General features: G+C 38.9%; 1 protein-coding gene across 3 annotated transcripts; it reads right to left on the reverse strand.

The window, feature by feature from the left end:
* Positions 1-1,532: 1,532 nt before the first annotated feature.
* On the reverse strand, positions 1,533-16,485 carry tspan11 (tetraspanin 11). Of its 3 annotated transcripts, XM_075471713.1 has the most exons (10): positions 16,362-16,485; positions 15,986-16,241; positions 13,172-13,279; positions 11,314-11,505; positions 9,452-9,526; positions 7,977-8,081; positions 7,439-7,597; positions 5,866-5,952; positions 4,748-4,864; positions 1,533-3,301 (listed from the first exon to the last, which is right to left on the reverse strand). In XM_075471713.1, exons 3-9 carry the CDS (start codon positions 13,256-13,258, stop codon positions 4,787-4,789), a joined length of 783 nt encoding a protein of 260 aa, XP_075327828.1. In that variant the 5' UTR covers positions 13,259-13,279; positions 15,986-16,241; positions 16,362-16,485; the 3' UTR covers positions 1,533-3,301; positions 4,748-4,786. The 3 variants fall into 3 exon arrangements, with proteins under 3 accessions (XP_075327828.1, XP_075327827.1, XP_075327829.1); XM_075471712.1 differs by lacking the exon at positions 15,986-16,241; XM_075471714.1 differs by lacking the exons at positions 4,748-4,864; positions 15,986-16,241.
* Between the last annotated feature and the right edge of the window lie 3,600 nt (positions 16,486-20,085).

Here is a 20,085-nt window from a genome sequence, read left to right on the forward strand (position 1 = left end):
AACCAAATGCTAAAGCATAGAGCCTCATAGATGTGTGTGTCTGTGTGTTTCAGTCTCCTCAGTATCTCTGAATTATAATATGTGTGACATCTGCAGGAACTGAGAGCCATCCTCCTTTAGCTGATGAAGACAAAGGGACTGACAGGCTTCATAGGCTTACTGAAGCCAAAATGTTGGAGAATATCCAGTCTCTTTTAAACCCCCACTCCCTCCCTTTTACTCTTTTTTTTTTCTAAACTAAATGGGTGACGGTGATGGATCGCTCTGAACCAACACAGTCTCATAAGTTTTCTGGAGCAGGCAAACAAAGAGGAATGGAAAGGTTGTGTGTCAACGACAAATAGCTAGGTCATGAGGCAACAAAATAGCACAAAATAACGCATAAATAAGCTTAGCGCATGGCCCAGCGTTTAATATATGGAGACATTTAGTGAATAAGAACTGCAGTGTCACTGCACTATAAAGAGAATATTAATAAAGAGGTTTAAAGTAGGAAAAATACAAGATTTCACTATGTAAAAAATGATAGAACAACGAGCACTTTATCAAGTTCCGACATCTCACTCCAGTTTATAATATCTTGGGAGACTTCCCAAAGTTTCTTCCCAAAGTCAAACCTAAGGCCATCTACTGCCTAAGTAAGCTGAACATAACTTCCTCTATCCATCCATTTTCTGCAGCCACTTTCTAAACTCCAGGGTAACGGGTGGCTGGAGCCTATCCCCTCTGCCACTGGGCGGGAGGCAGTGTACATGCTCGGCAGGTCACCAGTCCATCACAGCGCCTCCAAGGGGCAAACAATTTAGAATCACCAATTAACCGACCAAGTATGTTTTGGGAGAGCAGGAGGAAACCAGAGTAAATTTGAGATTCGAACCAGGGACTTTCTTGCTGTAAGGCGGCAGGTCTAACCACACCATTTAGGCCTGAATGGAATTTGACAGGTGTTAACCATGTTTTTACCTCATTGTTAATGAACTTCAGAATCAAAATAAAGATGCATTGACACAAACAAAGTCATACATTTCGCCTTAATTTTACGGCTACATCACGGTCAGTGGAAGCAAATACATAAGCATGGTGACCTAGTAAAGCCAGCTTAGCATATCTGTTGCTTGTTGAGTTTGTAGCCTGGAGGAAATGGGCCATCAAAATGTGTTTTTTTTTCATTTTTATTATCATTACAACTCAGAAAAGCTTGTTTTACACATATCTAATGTATACATTTATCAAAACAATCATAAATGTATGCATTTCTCGTACACCATATCAGCCTTCAAGGAAATGTGGCTAAAGGTGGTTGTACAAGCTGGTGAATCATGGGATGTGCTCAGTTTTTCACAATCAGCTTCTGCTTTTTGGTTTAGAATTAGTTACATAGATATTGAATGTAAGGTGTTATTCAGATCAACATTTATAATAAGCAAGAGTCTGTATGTTTGACTCTGCAAAGATAATGTCATAAGTGTGATAATGTGATAAGATGAACCAATATATGTCTCTCTGTGTATGTGAAAGCAATCCAGACTGCCTCAGGGCTATACTTTATTATATAATAAACTCCAATATCTTTCCTATGCAAAACATTTCAATTTGCTGCTTAAAAATAAGCAAAAAGCAGGACATTATTCTACTTATTTTCAGAGGAAAACCCCCAAAGAAAACCCAGCACCCATGCTGACATGTATAAAACGTTGATTCCATCAGTGACTAAACATAGATACACACACACATGCAGTCTTTATCGAATACAGAAGTTCAATCAGTCATTTTCTAGGGTTAGGAGCGAATATTCCACTATTTGGAAAAGCAACTCTAAATAATCTATTTGTCCAAGTCAGGTCATCTGCAGCTAAACTGATTACTTTACAAGCTAAGAACACTGCAAATGGGAACTCTTTGTCGCCACCTAGTGGTTAAAGCTCAAGTTGACACATTCCTCAGGTGCAATGAATTACAATGAACATGCGATGCAAAAATTTAAAACGTCTCTGAATGTCCTGATTTATCTTAACATCTTGCCCCCACTAACAAACCAGTGAGCTTCCAAACTGCAATCACTGCATAACATCACTCTATCTTAACCAAATGCAAAGATTTTAGGTTAACATTTAAACTTTATTTAGGGCCTTTAGATCATTATAAGTGTTATATGTCATCAACAACTAGCTATATAAATTAGCACATATAATTAGGGCGACAATCAGGACATTAACAACTATAGTAAACAAAAAGTAATGGGAGGTTTCCCTCTCTAGAGTAGAGTAAATCCAAATAGTATGCATTCATCTTGTTTAGAAGCTTTAATACTTATATTACCAGCATAGATACTAAAGTGGCAACAAGGCAATAAAATGAATGAAAATAAAGGCTAAGTACTAAACATAAACACTGTGCTCTCTTTCTTTGGCTCATAGGATGTTCACCGACTTCTAAAACAAAATTTCAGAGAATGATTAAAATTATGTTAATATTTACAGAAGATTAAATGTGTGAATGCTCAAATTACTATTCTATGTGTATTTCATAATATAGTATTATAGTTAGTATTTCTTAATATCACAGCAGTAAATGTGTAGTGAAGGCCACTAGGTGGAGCTCTAAACCTACAGATGTGGCAGCCATTTAAGAAAATGACTGACTCCTAGGTTACCGAGTTCATTTTGATTTATGTTGGACTGTATAAAGGAAATGTTTTATTGTCCGGAATAAAAGGCATAAATATAAATATAACCATTTACATTGGGATTTCATTCCAGTTCAACAGTGTACTCTCAGCTCTTGTTACAGATTTCAGGCACTACATGATTATTAAACACCAGTCATAAAAAAGGAACCTTGTGTTTTCTTACATAAACAGAAATATACACAGTGCTTATATTCAGCTTATTTAAGTCTTAAATTAGCCACAGCCACATTGAATAAATCTGCAAATTGAAAACATGTTTAGTTTATTTTGCATTAGTTGTGCAGAAGGCAACATTACTTCAGTCCTACTCAACTTAAAGCATGCATCTAAGCTAATGATGTAACCAGACATGAAGCCCAAGACAGATTACTATTATGTGCCATTCTCCACGGCCTGACTGGTTTCTAACTGCAATGTTGGCAGCTTGAAACATGTATGTGAATTTGACACAGATCATCAGCTAAGAATTCAAGATTCAGAAATTGAAGTCGAGTGTCAGAAGGCCATGTTCCCTCGGCCTGTTGATACTGGTGTGTTAGGGTCCTGGTGTGCTCAGTAAGGGTCCGTCTTGATCCTTCTGTACAAGCAGCAGGTGAACACCATCCCACAGATCTGAAAGCAGTAAATATTGGGTCAAAAACCCCCAATGGAAGAATGTAGGAAGCTTGAGTGCTGTTGACTGTGAGGCAGAGAAGGGTTAAAGGTGATGGAGTTAAGAGACCCACTGGGAAGTACATAGCTGGTTACTATGGGGATGCTAGGAGTCAAGAAGCCATGACTGCAGCAACGGCATCTGTGCTCAGACTTGCGGAAACAAATCAAAGCTGCAGTGGAGTGAAAAGCACATTCATGCACAGATCAAATCAAAATCAAATCAAATTTATTTATATAGCACATTTCATGTACAAACAGTTCAAAGTGCTTTACATAAAATAAAAGCATTGCAGCAGGGAGTGCAAGAAGCATTAAAAATACATAAAATAATATAAAGAGAAACAAATAAAATCATTTAAATGAATTTAAAAACAGGCAACAGTCTAGATAAGTTAAAAGATATTTCATGCATAGACACATGAGAAAAGAAATGTCTTTAACCTGGATTTAAAAATGTCTACATTTGGTGAAAGTTTAATCTCCACTGGCAGTTTGTTCCACTTGTTATAATTTAATTTAGTATTATATATTCTTCGTAGAAGAAATTAATAGTGCAATATTGTAACTGCGTGCTCCAACATGTGCTGATATAACAAGGGAAGATGAGTAGAACCCCCATTAGGACGTCTTCTTAAAACTGCGACAAATCCTAAAAAAATTGACATTAGGTTCAGCACAAATATCCATGTACAGCAGAATCATGAAAACCTGTGGCAGGAAAATATTCCTGAAAATATGGTTACAGAAAATAAGCCATTCCTGGAAAAAACTACACCAAAGCAGGAGCAGCATGAACAGATACGGACCCACATCCCTGGCCCTACCAGGCTTGATGGACCAACAGGCAAGTGCCCAGATTCTATCTTTGAGTCGCTAAAAGCCCTGCGAGAGTGAGTCAGCATTGCGTATGGACTCATCACCATCTCTGTTTAAGCAAGTTTAAGATGCGTTTCTGTTTGTACATGTAGACGTATTTCACCTGTTGATAAAGCTGAGGAAAGCTTTTTTTTGCTATAAACTTTTAAGCAAAAAGCAAAAGCTCATTTTATCCTTTCTCTACCTCCACAATGAGTAAAACCCTGGAGTGAGTACAATTTTCACTGCGCAGGCAGGGTAAAGACACACACAGAACCACTTAGCCGAGCATTTCAGCTGTGATTAATTAAGCTATTCACAAGATGTATTTGACCCTTCTCAGGTTGTCACATACTTATCTTCCATAAATGCCCATTTTCGTAACATGCATAGCACCAGCCTGTGATGTACAGCCAAAGCCAAGCGGATGCATGCTTCAAACTGCACACAGATCATAAAAGGAAACATGCAGACTGCACATCTCACAATTAGTATGTAGCCAGCAGTCACACAAGGACAAACATGCAAATATCCACAATGCCCTCCAACCTCGTCTCTCCATTTGATTAAAACCACCAACACGCCAAATTACAAAGCACCAAAGTCCTCTTCCTCTTCTTTATAGAGTTGATAGATAAAGCAGGCTGTCAAGAGTGCCCCAGCCAGCTACAGTGAGACCAAACACACACACGCACACACACACAAGGACATACAGTGTAATGCACCAAAGATAGATTAGTGTGGAACATCAGATGGTTAAAGCTCCAGGTCTCTGATTAAAGCTATTACTGGACTAACATTCATCTCAACACACAGACAGCTACACTTTAAGAAAATGTTGACAGTTGATGAGACATGAAAAGCAAGTATTTGCTTGTTTTAAAGGGCAAAATGTCTTTAAACTTAACACTCTCATAACATTTTATATGCTTCTGTTTAGGATTCTTCTGTATATGCAGCCTATCATTTATGTGGTCCTTCAAATCATTTAGAGATGATGAGCTTTGTCTCATTACAGTAATACTTTATGAAAAGCTAAATTCTTTAATTCCCTTATCAACAGCAGCAAGCTTCCCAGAGATTATATGAGTGGTCATATCATCTTTCGCCATTTTGCTGTTTTCGATAATTATGGCAGAGAAATCGGGCCTGCGCGTCTTTTTTCTCAGCTCCCCGGTGCCTAATTAAAACTGAGCAGCATGCAAAATGGTGGGCACTGGAATGCCCATCAGGGTTACAAATATTCCCGGAAAGACTAGTTTGGTTTCAAGTTTCTCTCATGATAATGTACAAGGAGCTCCACAGCTACAGAAAGAGAGGGCGGTCAGCCTGCACAGAACAGCCAAATAGGATGTATGCATCATTGGCCTCTGTAGGGCTTAAAAGCTTGAGGCCATCTCAGACTGGGACAAATCAAATAACAGGAATTAACTAAATCAAATAATAATGACAGAGAGACCATTGGGATATGAAAAGAAGTGCCCATTTAGAGTTTGTTCACCTGCCATGGTACATTTTCAGTAATAGGGAAGTTCAACCAAGGTCAGCAGTTCATCACAAATGTAAAAGCGGGTTCTCATTTTCTTGAAATGATATTTGGGCCGGAATAAAGCAAAGTCGTTTTACGCTGCTTCAGCCACCATTAATACATTTCATGTCCTTCTTACCTGCAGACAGGCCACTCCGATCCCCACAGCACCAATGACCAGCAGATGGTCAGCTAGAAACTGCTCCAGCTTTGTGATGCAACCACCCTGCAGAGGAAAAAGTTTGAAAAATTTCACAATAGCAATCCATTTTATAGATGTAACACAAAACCTCATCAGCATTTTTGGCACAGCTAAAAATTAACCAACTACTGCAGCAAACAAGAAAAGCTACTGCGGGAGACACAGATTCATTAAGTGCAAACGTATTTATTCTGAATCTATTTTCAGACGACTTTTACCTGTTTCCCAACCACTGTTTAGAATAATTTACAGAAACAGCGTTATCATCATTTGTAGCATCCATTACCATTTTAATACTCAGGATATATATATATATATATATATATATATAAAAATATATAGTATATATATGCATGTTTCTGCCTTGACACATGATCCAGGCGTTGTGAGTGATAAGAGAGGAAAACTGAAGGCTTTGACACAAAGGGGTGGAAAAATGTTCCCTGTGCAGCATGGATAAGCATTCACAACCTCATTTTTTATTCATTACCAGAGAGCTCGCTCTATGAGGGAAATATTTCTAACTCAAGTGCTCTTTGTTGTTTCCACTCTATAAATATTAAGTTATAGGAAAATCTCAGAAGTAGTCTGCCGATATCATTTCCAACACTTCGGCCCCAAAATACTCTTAAAACTTATACCCGACGCGACGTTACACTTCCTCAACAAACAAATTGGTCATCCTGCAGCATTGACAAAGTTGCCTGACGACATCTTTGCATCAATGAGTGGGAATCTCACAAACACAGGAAAAAAATATGACGGGAAAAGCTGAAGTTTATTCTGAGAATGCAAGGCTCCTCTCTCATTTGGCGACAGGAAATTGGATGTACGCATGCGAGATATTAGAAAACAAGCAATACCAATATTGAATATCGCAATGACTATTAGACTTTCCATGTGTAAACAATTACTTTAGTCGTTGAACATGCACAAATATATAACTTCCTGGAAGCCTTTCATGAAATGAAAATCAAATCAGGAAATAGTCTACAAGTTACTGCAGTCCAAGCCGTCTTTTGTTATACGGATAATGCACATGCTGATATTGCAATGACAAAAAACTTTCTATGTGTTGTGCATCCCTAACTGGAATCAATAAAACATCAATTCCATCTGGCGGGGCAACAAAAAGAGGAGAAACCAAAGCATGACAATATATAGCAGTACTAAGTAATCACCCTGATAATTGTCGTGCTTTGACCGTTGCCTCCATCTTTCTCGGAGGTCGTATCAGTCATGTACCATCGCAAAAATTTTAGATCTTGTTCTGCAGGACACGATTTGCAACAAGCTGTTACATGTACTTATAGTCTGTTTAGGAGCTTGATAATGCATTAAGGAACCATTATCATTTTCAACACTTTCAAAAATTTTTAAAGTGATAACCGTTCACTCTCTTTCCCCTCCGTCAGGATTTAAACCTATTAAAGGTGAGAAATGCCTAACAGATCAGCTCAATCTGATTGTTGCCATTTATCTGTTTACTGTAAGCATGTAGTCAACCGACCTCAACCTTGTAGATGTTTGAGGGGTGGTCTCTCTTGCCACAGTGAGGGGTGATGGTCTTGCAGCAGCTGTCAGGCACCACCCTGAGTTCTGCATGCGTAGATGAAATGTACACACTCTGCAGCCAATCCTGGGAATTGTTGCTGCCACAGCATTTGAACTAGAGGCAAAAAAAAAAAAAAAGGCAAAGTCTTGGTTATGGGAATAGATGTGGTGAAAAACCAACAGTTCCTGTAGATGAAAAGAAACATCATTTTACCTCAACTCTCCCCATTACAAGGAGTACTTTGCTCTGACAACATCACTTGTCAGTTTCAGAACAATTCTTTGAGTAAACCCTAATGGAATACACCGAGCTGTAGCAAATGCCCTCTATCACATCTCGGCATGATCTTAAAGTACTTCTTTAAGTATTGCTGCAGACGGAAAAATGGCAAAATACATTTTCAGTTGGTGTTCTAGACCACTCTTCCAGGTGAGGAAATCATACATTCCGACATAAATGAAAGATATTAGTATTTTCTACATATGTTCCATACATCCTGTTGTAGTCTGTCAACAGCTGATGTGATGGCCTCCTTCCCCAGCTGAGCGTAATTCTCTGTCATAGTCTGGTTGAGATGCAGCTTCAGCTCTTCACTCAGCTGGAAATGAAGAACAAAGACAGAAGTAAACAATGAGAACAGTGAAAGAGTTGAAAAGGGGGCATCTTTGAGTAGAGCACAAAATCTATTAGAGGCATTATGCAATGTCAATCGAGCATCCGTATTTTTTTATCATACCACAGGCTGCTTAATTTACATGAAACATGGAAAGTGTCGAATAGGAAAAAAATAAATATGGAAACAATATAAAGGTTTAGGTCATAATAAAAGAGGTCACATACATGAGTGCTGGAACTGAAGAGGAGGAACATCAATACATTACAAACATAAAACTTTGCTACATATAGCCTTTGATGTTTGTATAAATTTGAAAGCATCCACCTGTTAACTGATTATATTATCTAAAATCTGGCATAATGTTAACTCTCAGAGCTTGTCTGCAGATAACATAAGGTTCCTTACAGTGCTATCTGGAAGATAACCTACCTATTCTCTGCTTAACCCCCTACATTCCCCATTCAGACTTCAGGAATCTTGGCTAAAAAGAGTTATATGGATTATGTTTAACCCCCAAAAAATGACCCTTGTAATGAGGAGGTAACCTTTGAGATTGAACAAAGCCATTAGGGTGGGGCTCGCAACACTGCACATTTCTGATTGGTCAAGTCTTCCAAGCCTTTTTATTTCTGCTGTTCTGTCTCAGTCATCTCATACTTAAACCTCCATCATAGCTCATAAAAAATCCAATGTCACATGACTAGCTGCTACAGTTTGTGACAGGGCATTCAAAGTTAGCCCCTTAATCAGCTGAGAAGGCAACACAAGCTGTGGTGGTCCACTGAGCTTTCCCAGTGTAAATACAGCAGAAATTACAAGGCAGCATTTCAGTCACTATTTCTGACTCACTTTGCTGTCTGATAACAGAAACAAAAACATGGAAATAAAAGCTTTTTTTAAATTTGTATTTAGTTGTATGAAAATACAGGAGAGAAGGAGAGCAGCAAACTGATGTTGAGGGCTCTGGCTACAATATTTGTATCATCACTCATCATACACTGGAAGTCCAATATTCATTGCTATGTTTTGATTAGTGTAGAATTGCCTGAAAGGACAACTTGGTGAGTTTTCTTTACATTAGAACAAGCAATTTCTGTTGATAACATCACAAGTCGACCTACTTGTCCCTTCACTAAAGTAGCCCAGAGGGAACAAACCAAACATTTTTCAAGGCCACCTCAGTCTGATGGTTGGTGGGTGGGTATTTAGCTGCTTGTGATTTGTGCTTCTAGATGTCACTACATCCTACAAACTGAACCTTTAATTCAATTACAGAATTTCCTCCACTAGCTTGTGCTTCTGTTGCAAAGCATCACTCAGCTTGAAGTCAATCATGAGCATTGATCACTTACCCTCTGGTAGTACACATAAGCCAGTACTCCTGCCACCAATTCGATCAAGAAGATCAACAGCAGGCAGAAGAAATACTGTAAATGACAAATATGACAGCAAGAGGCAGAAAGAAAGCAGTTAAATACAGTTGGCTTAAGACTTGAATTTATTGAGTCATTTCAGCTTCAAATCATGTACAGTTGTCAATTGAAGTAACTCAGTGTGAACTCAAGCTGCTTCAAATTGTGACAGCTCAACAAAAACTTCCAACAACTGTCAGTCTGCCGCATCCATCACTGGTAACACAGATGGCAATGCTGTGCAAAAATGAAACAACCAGAATGCAATCTGACAGGCAGAGGAATCCGATTTCTTTCTGGAATATTTTCAAAAGTGCTCAATTCTGCAATGAAAAATACTATCTTAGCAAAAACTGAACTGTTGTACAAATAAACTGGGCAGCAAACAAACTGCCCACTCTGACATACTAATGAGCAAAATAAAGACGCAAGTTTTTCTAGAATCATAACTTTTCATTATTCATGAAATGGTTCCTTAAAGCATTAAAAGAAAAATGAACAAATACCCACCACGCAATGTAATACAAACAAACAGCTAGTTACACCCACACACGGTGTCACACGGTGTCACACGGTGCGACCACAGTACCAATAGGACTCGTTTCAGGACTGTTATACAGAAAATCACTTTTCACAGTGAAGAACACGAGAACACAGATAATCCCTTAAAGGTTGTAGAACGATTTGTTCAAGTGCTGAGACAACAATGAAAGTTGACTCTCAGTCTTGGTCTCACCCCTGTATTTGTGGTTCCTATCGGGTCTACTCAAATCTCCCCCACACGTGTTCAATCCTCTATTTTGAGATCATTTTATCGCCCGGCCTTACTTGACAACATGAACCAATCAAAGAGAGTAAAAGGGCAACTTATACCACTCAGTTTGTTTATATTGGCTCCCCAGTGATGGCTGGATCAAAATTGATTTCACCTGGATTTTGGAAACTGCTCATATTCCGTTCCTTCACTTGGAGAAATAAGACGCAGAGGATGGTTCTTTTGCACTCGGCAGCACAACATCTATGTTTCTCTTTTGGAATGCAGGAATTAAAGTAAATGTGTCATTAAGACTCACATCTCATTCTGTGTCTCCTGGTAACATGATTTAAAAAAAAAATAAATAAAAAAAAACCTTCCGTCTCTGTGAGCATGCTGCCCACACAAAATGCTCACTTCACCCTTTTTTCCACACATACGCTTACTGTGCATACAAGCATCACGCATTGAGTTTGCCATAATAATCTATAAATAGTACATCAATGCAGCTAAGTGTTGAAACAAACTACACTACAGATCTGAAATACTCTGCACATCCACCGCTTAACTCCTGCAAGCCCCTTGCTCTCTCCTATTGCTCCATCTATCAACAGTTGATAGGCAGACCTATAAATAGTCCTGCGGCAGTGAAGGTTCACCTCTTTTTCTCTTTCTCTCCCACTGGGCCCTGTCTCTGCAAAATAATGAGGACAGCAAGGGCCCCGTCAGAGTCATTTTGTCAGCATCTCGTGACAGAGCTTACAACAGGGATGACACAGATGAGATCCACGATATGCCATTGTTATGTAGCAAAGCAGAGAAAGCAAAGCTTGATGTACAAGTGGGTGGGGCTCGAGTTTTACAGTACAAACATGGCAGTGAAGGACCAATAACTGCTATCAGGCCTATCAGTGTTTTGTATATTGATTAAGTATTACTCACAGTTGTTGTGTATCGAGTACATACATTTCTTGTCTTTCCACCAAAAAAACACACCTTTACAATTACATACAAAGGCAAGGACTGTCTCATGTCCTTCATGCCTCACCGTGGACAGACAGCTTCTCTGCTCCCGGATGACAGCACAGCAGCCCAAAAAGCCAGTAACCACCACCAGGCTGCCAGCCAGGATGAGGATATATGCAGAGACAGCGAAAGTGCTGGAGGCCAGCAGACTCAAGTAGTCACTCTTCTCCACCAGAGTCCACACTCCTACACCCAAGACGGCAGCTCCACCCACCTGGAATGGCAGAGGGAGAGAAAGAGAGGAGGCGGTGGGGTCAGAAAGACTTTCAAAGAGAAATGATGAGAGCAGCGAAAGAGCATGAACATTAAACTGACGGACTCATATAAAGAAAAGAAAGACCAATGCCCTGAGAGTGTTATGACTCAAGGCATATTCTTTAAAAAAGTATAAGAAAAAAACGCTACTTTCCAGGGAAGGAAATTAGTTCAATGCCATTAGCTGAGTCACAGATATAAAAAAAAAAAAAAGAAAAAAGGAACAACAACAAAGGACGGAACAAAAGGGGAATAAAAGAGGGTAGAGAGAAAACAGGAGGAGAAACAAGGATGTGACGCAAAAACAGACACAGGAGCAGTGCGACTTCAGAGATCAAGTCAGGGCATAATGACTACTTCCTCACAAACAATTCAGAGCAACTGACCCAGGGTCCAGATCTGTTCCTCTCATCTCATGAGTTTCACAGGCTGACAAATAGGAAATGCCTTAGAGAGTCTTTCCCCTTCATCCTCCCATCCTTTTCCGTCTTGAGCAAGATTTTCCTGACTCAGAGCAACACAGGCCAAACTAAAGGGGCACCACTTGGATTTGTTTCATATCTAAATCAATAATACAGCTAAAATTTTAATTCTATGTTTAAGCAAGGTCCACTGAATAACGTCAGACATCTTTAAAAAAAATGCTAAAAACTGACTTTAAACGTGTGCTTAGAGCGTCCCAGTTCAGATGTGGCTGAGGACCCTTGTTGAATGCTGTTATAAATCAATGCATCTACAATAGTATTCTGCCAAAGGCAATAAGTAGAAAAATGATAAGAACAACTTAAAGATAACTATAATTCTCATGACAGTAATAACTGTTGTTATTGTTACCATACTCAGAACACTTATGTTGTTATTTTAATATGAAGTCATATTAAAATTTAGAGTATACATATGATTCAGTCCACTGTGTCTCCATCAGATCGGATGCACCACATTAGTAATTAGAAAACTCAGTGGTAATTAGTTTGATTCATTAAGTGATAGCAGGTTTCCTTGTTATACATATTCTAAGGGCACAAAATCCTGATAACAGCACTGCTCCCAAAAGAACAAAGTTTCAATGCTACAATGGGGCGAGGACGACATGGAGGAAAGCCTGGGGCCCCCAGAACGGAGGGATACAAGTCCTTTAGTGAGGACTTATAAAGTGCTGACAGAGCATAAGCTGAAGCCTAAATATAAACCTTGATCTCCTTCCTAAACCTCTCCTATAACTATCTGTCTCTCCATCCAAATCATTCTCTTCAACTTTGTCTCAGACTTTGAGAAAGTAAGCATTCTACACTTTAGACAGAGTGCAGCTTTGGTACATCGTACATCATTGTTTAATGATGGACAGTAACTCACTGTGGGCCAGGTTCATAGCTCTACCCTCTAAAACGTTGAACTTTCCACAGTCCTGTTCTGTAAACTTTACTTCTTTTGTCTGTCGACCTGCAGTTTTAAAGCACTATTCAAACTGTGTGTGCAAAGCAAAAATTCTGCTTTTCACAGACTACTTTACAAATGACATGGTCATTGACATTTCATGAGATGTTAACTTTGCAGCTTACTAATGAACGTGAGCTTATGATTAGACATGGCTTAAAAAAGTTGCGTTGTAACTTACAGCCACTTACCCAAAAGAGAAAGTTAAACACAAAAAGAAGGTACTTGAGGCACACAGTCTGCCAGTCTTCCTGATCCTCTTTATAAGCCGCCGACATCTTCTTTCCTCCAGGTTAGTTCTGAAAGTGCAAATTTGTTTTCTTTAATTCAAAAAGCTTAAACAATTGAAAAAAGATACTTTAAAAAAAGTTTTTTTAAAAAGCAGTATGGAAGATAAGTCTGAGGCTTTCCTGACTGAATGACTGATCTAAATTTTTCCATTATCAGCGATTAAATCCACGGCTGTGTCAGCATGAGATTTAAAAAAAAAAACAAGATTCATTAAATGTCAAACAAAGCCATCTGAGCATTCGTAAGTAATTTCAAAACTGCGTTTTGCCCAACTCAACTTTCAGCTCAACTACTGTAAAGTGTAAAAAAAAAAAAGTGCAAAAGAGACTATAAGGAGGTCAATCAAAACGTTAATTAGTGCAGTTTCAGTGCTACAGTGAACTCTAAAACCAAACTGAAACTCATCAAATAAGCTGTTGTTCTGCAAATGGGGACTAAGTTCAAAGACTACTTTTTAAAGGAGTTTCAGAAATAACAATACTACTGAATAGGTTCATAATTGGATAAAACTGTGTATAAATGACTTCTTTCACTTTCTGGGGTATCTGTGACAAACAATGGGCAATGGGAACAGAGAAACATTTTCCCATATAGATTCAATATTATGAGTATAAAAGCACTGGGGGGGGGTACAATAATCAGCGGCAAAATAGCTCCGAGTCAGTCTAAAAAAGAAATCTTTATTAGTTTAGTTTATTTGAGTTTTCTTAAAGTTTGTTTAAGAGCGTGCAGTTGTGAGGTGTACCACTGAGCAGACCTACTCCAGAACAGAACTTTCTTCTTAAGTGGGGCAACAGTGTCAATGAAGAGGCTGCTTTATTGTCATTGGGGAGGGAGTGCTCTACAGTATTCAAAGACGGTTAAGTAGGAAGCCACTAAATTATCAGTTAGACATCTGCTGGAAATAATTTTATTAGCAGAATCTTCAAAGCTTTCAGTTATAATATTGAATGCTGTGAGGAGATCATTGGATAAAAGAGGATTTTGAGGAACTATCGACAGATGTTCTATTTCGATGCCATATGTCAGGACATGATCGAGAGTGTGATATCAGCAGTGTTCATCTTTGGACACCATTTGATCAAAGCCTACTTATTCCGATAAAGAGTTGAAGGCAGTGCTGAAAAACTTTGTTTTGCTCATAAAATCATGAATACAAAATCAGTAATGACACCACTCTTCCTCTGATAGCAGTCAAGTTTTGCTTCTCCAATCGAGATAATAAATAAATAATGGCTGCAGATCTAAAGACACTACCTGGTAACTCAAGAAGTCCAAAATGGTGTGGAAATAACATCCATTCGCATCAAATTCAAAACTGTGTGCCCAAGAAAGTGAGGGCAATGATTGTGACTTTGTTTACAATCCAGCTGTCTGTCGTGTGTCTCAACAAAAGCAACCTCTAAGTCTCTATCCATTTTACAAATATTTTAGTAGTTCCATGTTTTTTTGTTTGTTTTACAGCCGTAAAGGTCTCAAATGGAGTGTAATGCGTCATATAGCACCCATGTTTGCAATATCCTCTCCTCTGATGTATCACAAATCACATCTTTACATTATTCATGGCCCTGAACAGACCATAAACCCTTGAATCATTAATTAAGGGGGCCATTTCGGTCCTGTAAATAAAAGGCCACGGAGTGGGAAGCACTTACTGCAAACTGATCTATGCTGTCCTTCAGTTCACACAACCAGAGAAAAGACTGCAAGTGGCAAAACTAAAAATGGAAAAATAGACTTTTTTGCAAGATATTGATATCAATCAAGCTTCAGTCAGCTAAGGTAAGAAACAAGCTAGTTAGCTTATCAAAAAGGATAAGTTTATCCAAAAAATTGCCTCCTACCATTCATTTTTTGTGTAGGTTTTGAGGGATCGTACCAACCGTCACATATAGACAGCAGGTTAAAAAGGAGTTTCATTCCAGATATCTACAAATGGTTGGACAAATCTAGACGAGAATAATTAGACATGATCTGAAGTACTTTCAAAATAAAGTATCTTATGTAAAAAAAACTGTGCATATATGTGAGAGAATACAGTTTATGGAGGACTGCATGTCCACTCTGGTAGCTTCAAAGTCGTACATTAAAGCTACGCATTACTGTCATCATTAGTATCATTATGATTCTTATTTTACCTTAAAGAAGGTGGAAGTCGGTATAATCAGCAGCATTTAAGAGGCTATCATTTGCAACAGAAATGTGAATTACAGGAATTTTCCTTTGTGACACTTTGGGCTTTTAGATAAATACCTGAGATTGTTTATTGTATGCCAAATTTCATTTCAGTGTCACAAAAACAATCATGTAATTAACTATGAGTCCCGTAGATTAAAAGCAACTTTGCCAGAATTCACTGATAAAACAACAACACTCATGAAATCAATTTAAAGATGTACGTGTTACTGTTTTTCATCTTGGGGGATAAACGAAGGGTAGTCGTGTGGATCCGCCTATCGTGAATGTGTGCGCGCTCCCGCGTCAGAGGGCAGGCCTTCCACCAGGGATGACTAACATGGTTTATCACCGGCTGTGTCCCTCATCTGGGTAAACCACCTGTGACCACCAAAAGTCACAGCTACACCCTTGTCTGTCACTTTGACAGCAATGAAAAATAATTAACCGAATTCCCGAGCTAGTTTACAGTCACCAGTTTAAGTGTTGCCCTTTTTAACAGGGATTTTTTTTAACGTAATGACTCCACAGCATCTTACCTCGCGATTAACTTTTTGTTAACGAGGCCTCCCTGCGCCGTACAAAAAAACGTCTGTCCAGATGCGTTGATTTGAAAAGCCAGCTACAGACATGATGTCCTCTAAGAATGATATGCCCTGCCTCAGACATTTTGGACTTTGGCCACTGTGCGCGTCCTTCCCCGTCATAAACCACAGATAAATAAAGAGAATACGTATTTTACAGTTTCATACAAACTTTTATTCCGAACTTCCTCGGCAGGGGACATGTAGCATCCTGGGCAAAAAAAACACACACACACACAAAAAAACACCTGCGTCGTTGATGCCCAGGGCAAAGTTGAACCTTAACAGTTATATTGCTATGTCGAATGTGTATAATCGAAAAATTACTCACCAAAGTAACATGAATTGCGAAGAAAGTGCCTTGTTATGCTGCCATTCGCTTTAAAATGCCGCCAGCGACGGTGCAGTAGTGGGCGTTTTGTCCAGTCCAGCTTGTTGCTTACAGGGTATCCCAACAGCTTGCGGAGATGGTGCCTTTAAGGGCAGCCCGTTTTTTCGAATGTCTTGTTAAAAAGTGGGGGGGGGCAAGCCTTAAAATGAAAATGAAATGCTTCAAATGAAACAAGGCATTACTCTGTGCATAACAGAGACCGATTACAAGAACAGCTTTGCGGAAACTGAACTGCTTTTATTGTATGCTCAAGATAGAAAATAAAAAAGATAAATAAAAAAATTAGACTGCACTGTAGGCTACACTGACTTTTATTTCTGGAATCCAGTTAAAAGTGGGCATTAGAAACATTTTGATTTACACTCAAAACCACATAACTACATCGAAGATATATGTGGAAGCTAATATATAGTTTTGTTGATTATTACTGGTAAATAAATAAACTATAAACGTATAATGTGTGCTGGAGGGGCTGGTGAACCAATTGTCGCTGTTTTTAAATGAAAACTATGAAGTGAACAAAAAAAAAAAACTTCAATAGTGCTCATGTATTGTGTTCGGTCGGTATATTTCTTACGGCCTGTGAAGGTAGCACCGGGTAGGGTGATGGAGGTCCTTTCTTCAAACGTGCCATTTAAGCACAGCCCTGGTTACAATGTAACCACACATCCCCTCAAGTATTTCCCAATGAGGTGTGCAAGAGTAAACAAAGATAAAGAGTTAAAGAAAATAAAAAAACATTTAACCGTGAAAAAAGCCTCAATTTTAGGCTTGTCCCCAGATGCAAGCTTGTGCAGAAATCTATCAAGAAATGTGTGAGAGCTGCTGTTTGTACTGATTTTGATATATCTCGTTGGAAACTCTGCACAGCCTATTAAGAATTACCATTTTACTCGACCTGTCTATTATATAAAGTTGTTAATTAAATGACTATGGTGATTGGATTGATTGGATTGTCTAGACTAATGCAGTTGCTTGCTTTATATTGTTGCAGGTATAATATAATCAACCAAAAAAAATGTAACCTATTGACACTTTTATGAGAAGTATTTTTGTTAATGATAAGGAAAGGCAACTAGAAAAAAAGGAGACAAAATATGATCAATTGTTGAAGTGAAACCTGCATTTTCTTTATTACAACAAGATGTCTTTGACCATAACAGATTCCTGGGTTAGTTTTTTCCTCTTTGCACAGATCAGTAATTCAATATGCAAACTATTAGGAGTCAATCATGGCTCGAAGCATGTAGTGGTCACCTGCACTGGCGTCAATCAGTCTAACAAAACAACATTACTTAGCAGAGGAAGTCATCCATCAGGATAAATATTCCCCATGTAAAACTCATTTAGCCAGAGCATGAAACAAAAAGTTCTTGTTCTATGGCTCAGAAATTTAGAGAATGCCTGCTTTTCAATTCCCCAAAAGTGACACAAAGTAACAGACTGTAGGTTCCCCTTCCTAAAGCCAAATCATTTCTATGCCCAGGCGGTGCATTTGTGCCAAGTTTCATTCTGCTGGAGTTAGTTTATCACCTCTTGTGCTTTTGTTGCTTGCTAAGCTCTCTTATTCTTTCTCCCACAGGGGAGGTTAGGGGTAGGGCGTGACTGAGTATGCATGTCAAACACAAACGGGTTAAGGGGAAAGCAAACACGATGTGCAGCAGTGTGTGCATTTGTGATTTTAGACGGTGAAGAAACAGAAACCAGGAAACACTGTTACTGTGGTCATCACATCCATTCATTGAATGGATGTGAATCTAGCTTTCCAGAATCTATTAGCTTGGATTTGTGGCTCTCTTGTTAAGTGGACAGAAAGATGGTAAACTCACAGGGGAAATGTGTTGAAATAATAGGCAGACAGAGAGAATCAAATCAAATTGCCAAAAAGTGTTTATTTCAAAGAGTTTTAGACATCAGAATGGTTAAATTATGCTGTTCTCAAGCAGATTATGTGTTAATTTACCAAATGAGAGTGGAGAAATCCTTCTTGCTTGTTGTGTCTGACATCTTGTGGTCAGGCTCACCTGGAAACTGCAGTATGAGGCCCACACGGGCCTCATCAAAGAAAGAGCCTAATGCTTGTTTTACAAAAGATGAGAATGGTAATCATGTCTGTAACGGTTTACGAGGAGAAAACAGATCCTGACAAAAATCCTGTCAACTAATCAAGAGCTCAGCCTACATTGTCTCTGCAACAATCCTTTCAATGTAATAAAACAAACTGTCCAAAACAGAGGATTCCGCAGACAAGAACCAAGGGGCTGGAAAATTGTTACTGTGAATGCTTTGGACAAGGGTTCTTGTCTCACAGCACCTCCATACATGCAAAGTACGAGGAAAAACACCACGTAACAGTTTGATTCCTTGTCTTCTCTGGGAAATTGCAGGTCAAAAATGTTATATTTTGCAACTTTAATCTATGTTAACCCTACTAATTAAGTTTCCATAAATGAAAAAGTTTCTACAAGAAAGCAATAGAAACAAAGAAAACAGTGGATTAAGCTGCCTGAGCCACCCTAGTTGAGAGAAAACACATGAATGGAAAAAGGTCTACGTCATTCTCCCAAAACAATATTCTGTCAACGGTTTATCTGAGTTGAACGTTTTGTTCAAGTTCTTGGGACAAATTCTTCCCATAGCACCATGGAAGAGAGGAGAGGAAGAACAAGTGATGGCATTTGTTATTCATAGAATAGATGCCATAAAAAGCTGTTATTGCTTTGCATCTGTTGAAAATTGTGTATAAATGAATGATTTAAAAGAGTCTATAAACCTTCCGAAAGCACTCGGCAAAAAAATGAATGAGGGAATGCTGGCTGTTCGCAGTTTTCAACAATGTGGGTACTAAATGGATCTTGACAGTGTAGAGGCTCGCATCTTTTGTCATGTTAACAGCTTTGTGAGGCTTGCCCACTGCTTTCACTCCTGACTCCTGATGATGCGCTCCTGCCTCCACGCTGATGTGTGTGTGCATGTGATGGATGCATGAGTGTGACGCGTGGGCCGATGTTCCTAGGCGCCACTGATAGAGCTCACCCTTAACTGTGACTAAAACCTGGTGTGTTTCATTGTGTTTTCTCTTTCAATAAAACAGTCTATACTTTTAGCAAAGGTCTTGTTGGTTGTACTACCGAATCCTTGGATGCAAGGTGAAATAAGTGAGCAAGAAAGTGTGGGAATCGAGCATCCTAGGTAGACACTTAAATCAAGGAAGGCAGTATGCATTGCACAGATATGTTTAATGTAGTGAACTCTCATCTAGAAAAGAAAATACCAATGAAAAGGCATGTCCACATCTTAAATTTCAAGTAAATTCTCTGCTCGTCATATCTCTCAGTGTCAGACAACCAAGGGCAAACACGTGCAAACAGGTGCAAAATGGAAAAAGAATGTTTTAGGATCATTCCAACATGAGGCGGATGTAAATGGGTGGGAGAACGCCCCCTCTCTGGTGCAGTAATAGGAATAATGCGTGACTTAAAAAAACACCAGGATAGGCCAGTGACTATTGGAATGCTTCTGAGGAAAAAAAGCATAAGAAATGGACAATTGTGCTGTTATTTATAGATCCAAAGCGTAAGCTTGTTGTGCTTAGAGCTGCATCACGATCAGTAATGAAAGCGTGGGCATCTTTGACTTTTGCAGCTATGAAAAGCACCTGCTT

The sequence above is a fragment of the Odontesthes bonariensis genome, chromosome 8 (genome assembly GCF_027942865.1).
Source record: "Odontesthes bonariensis isolate fOdoBon6 chromosome 8, fOdoBon6.hap1, whole genome shotgun sequence".
Lineage (NCBI taxonomy): Eukaryota > Metazoa > Chordata > Actinopteri > Atheriniformes > Atherinopsidae > Odontesthes > Odontesthes bonariensis.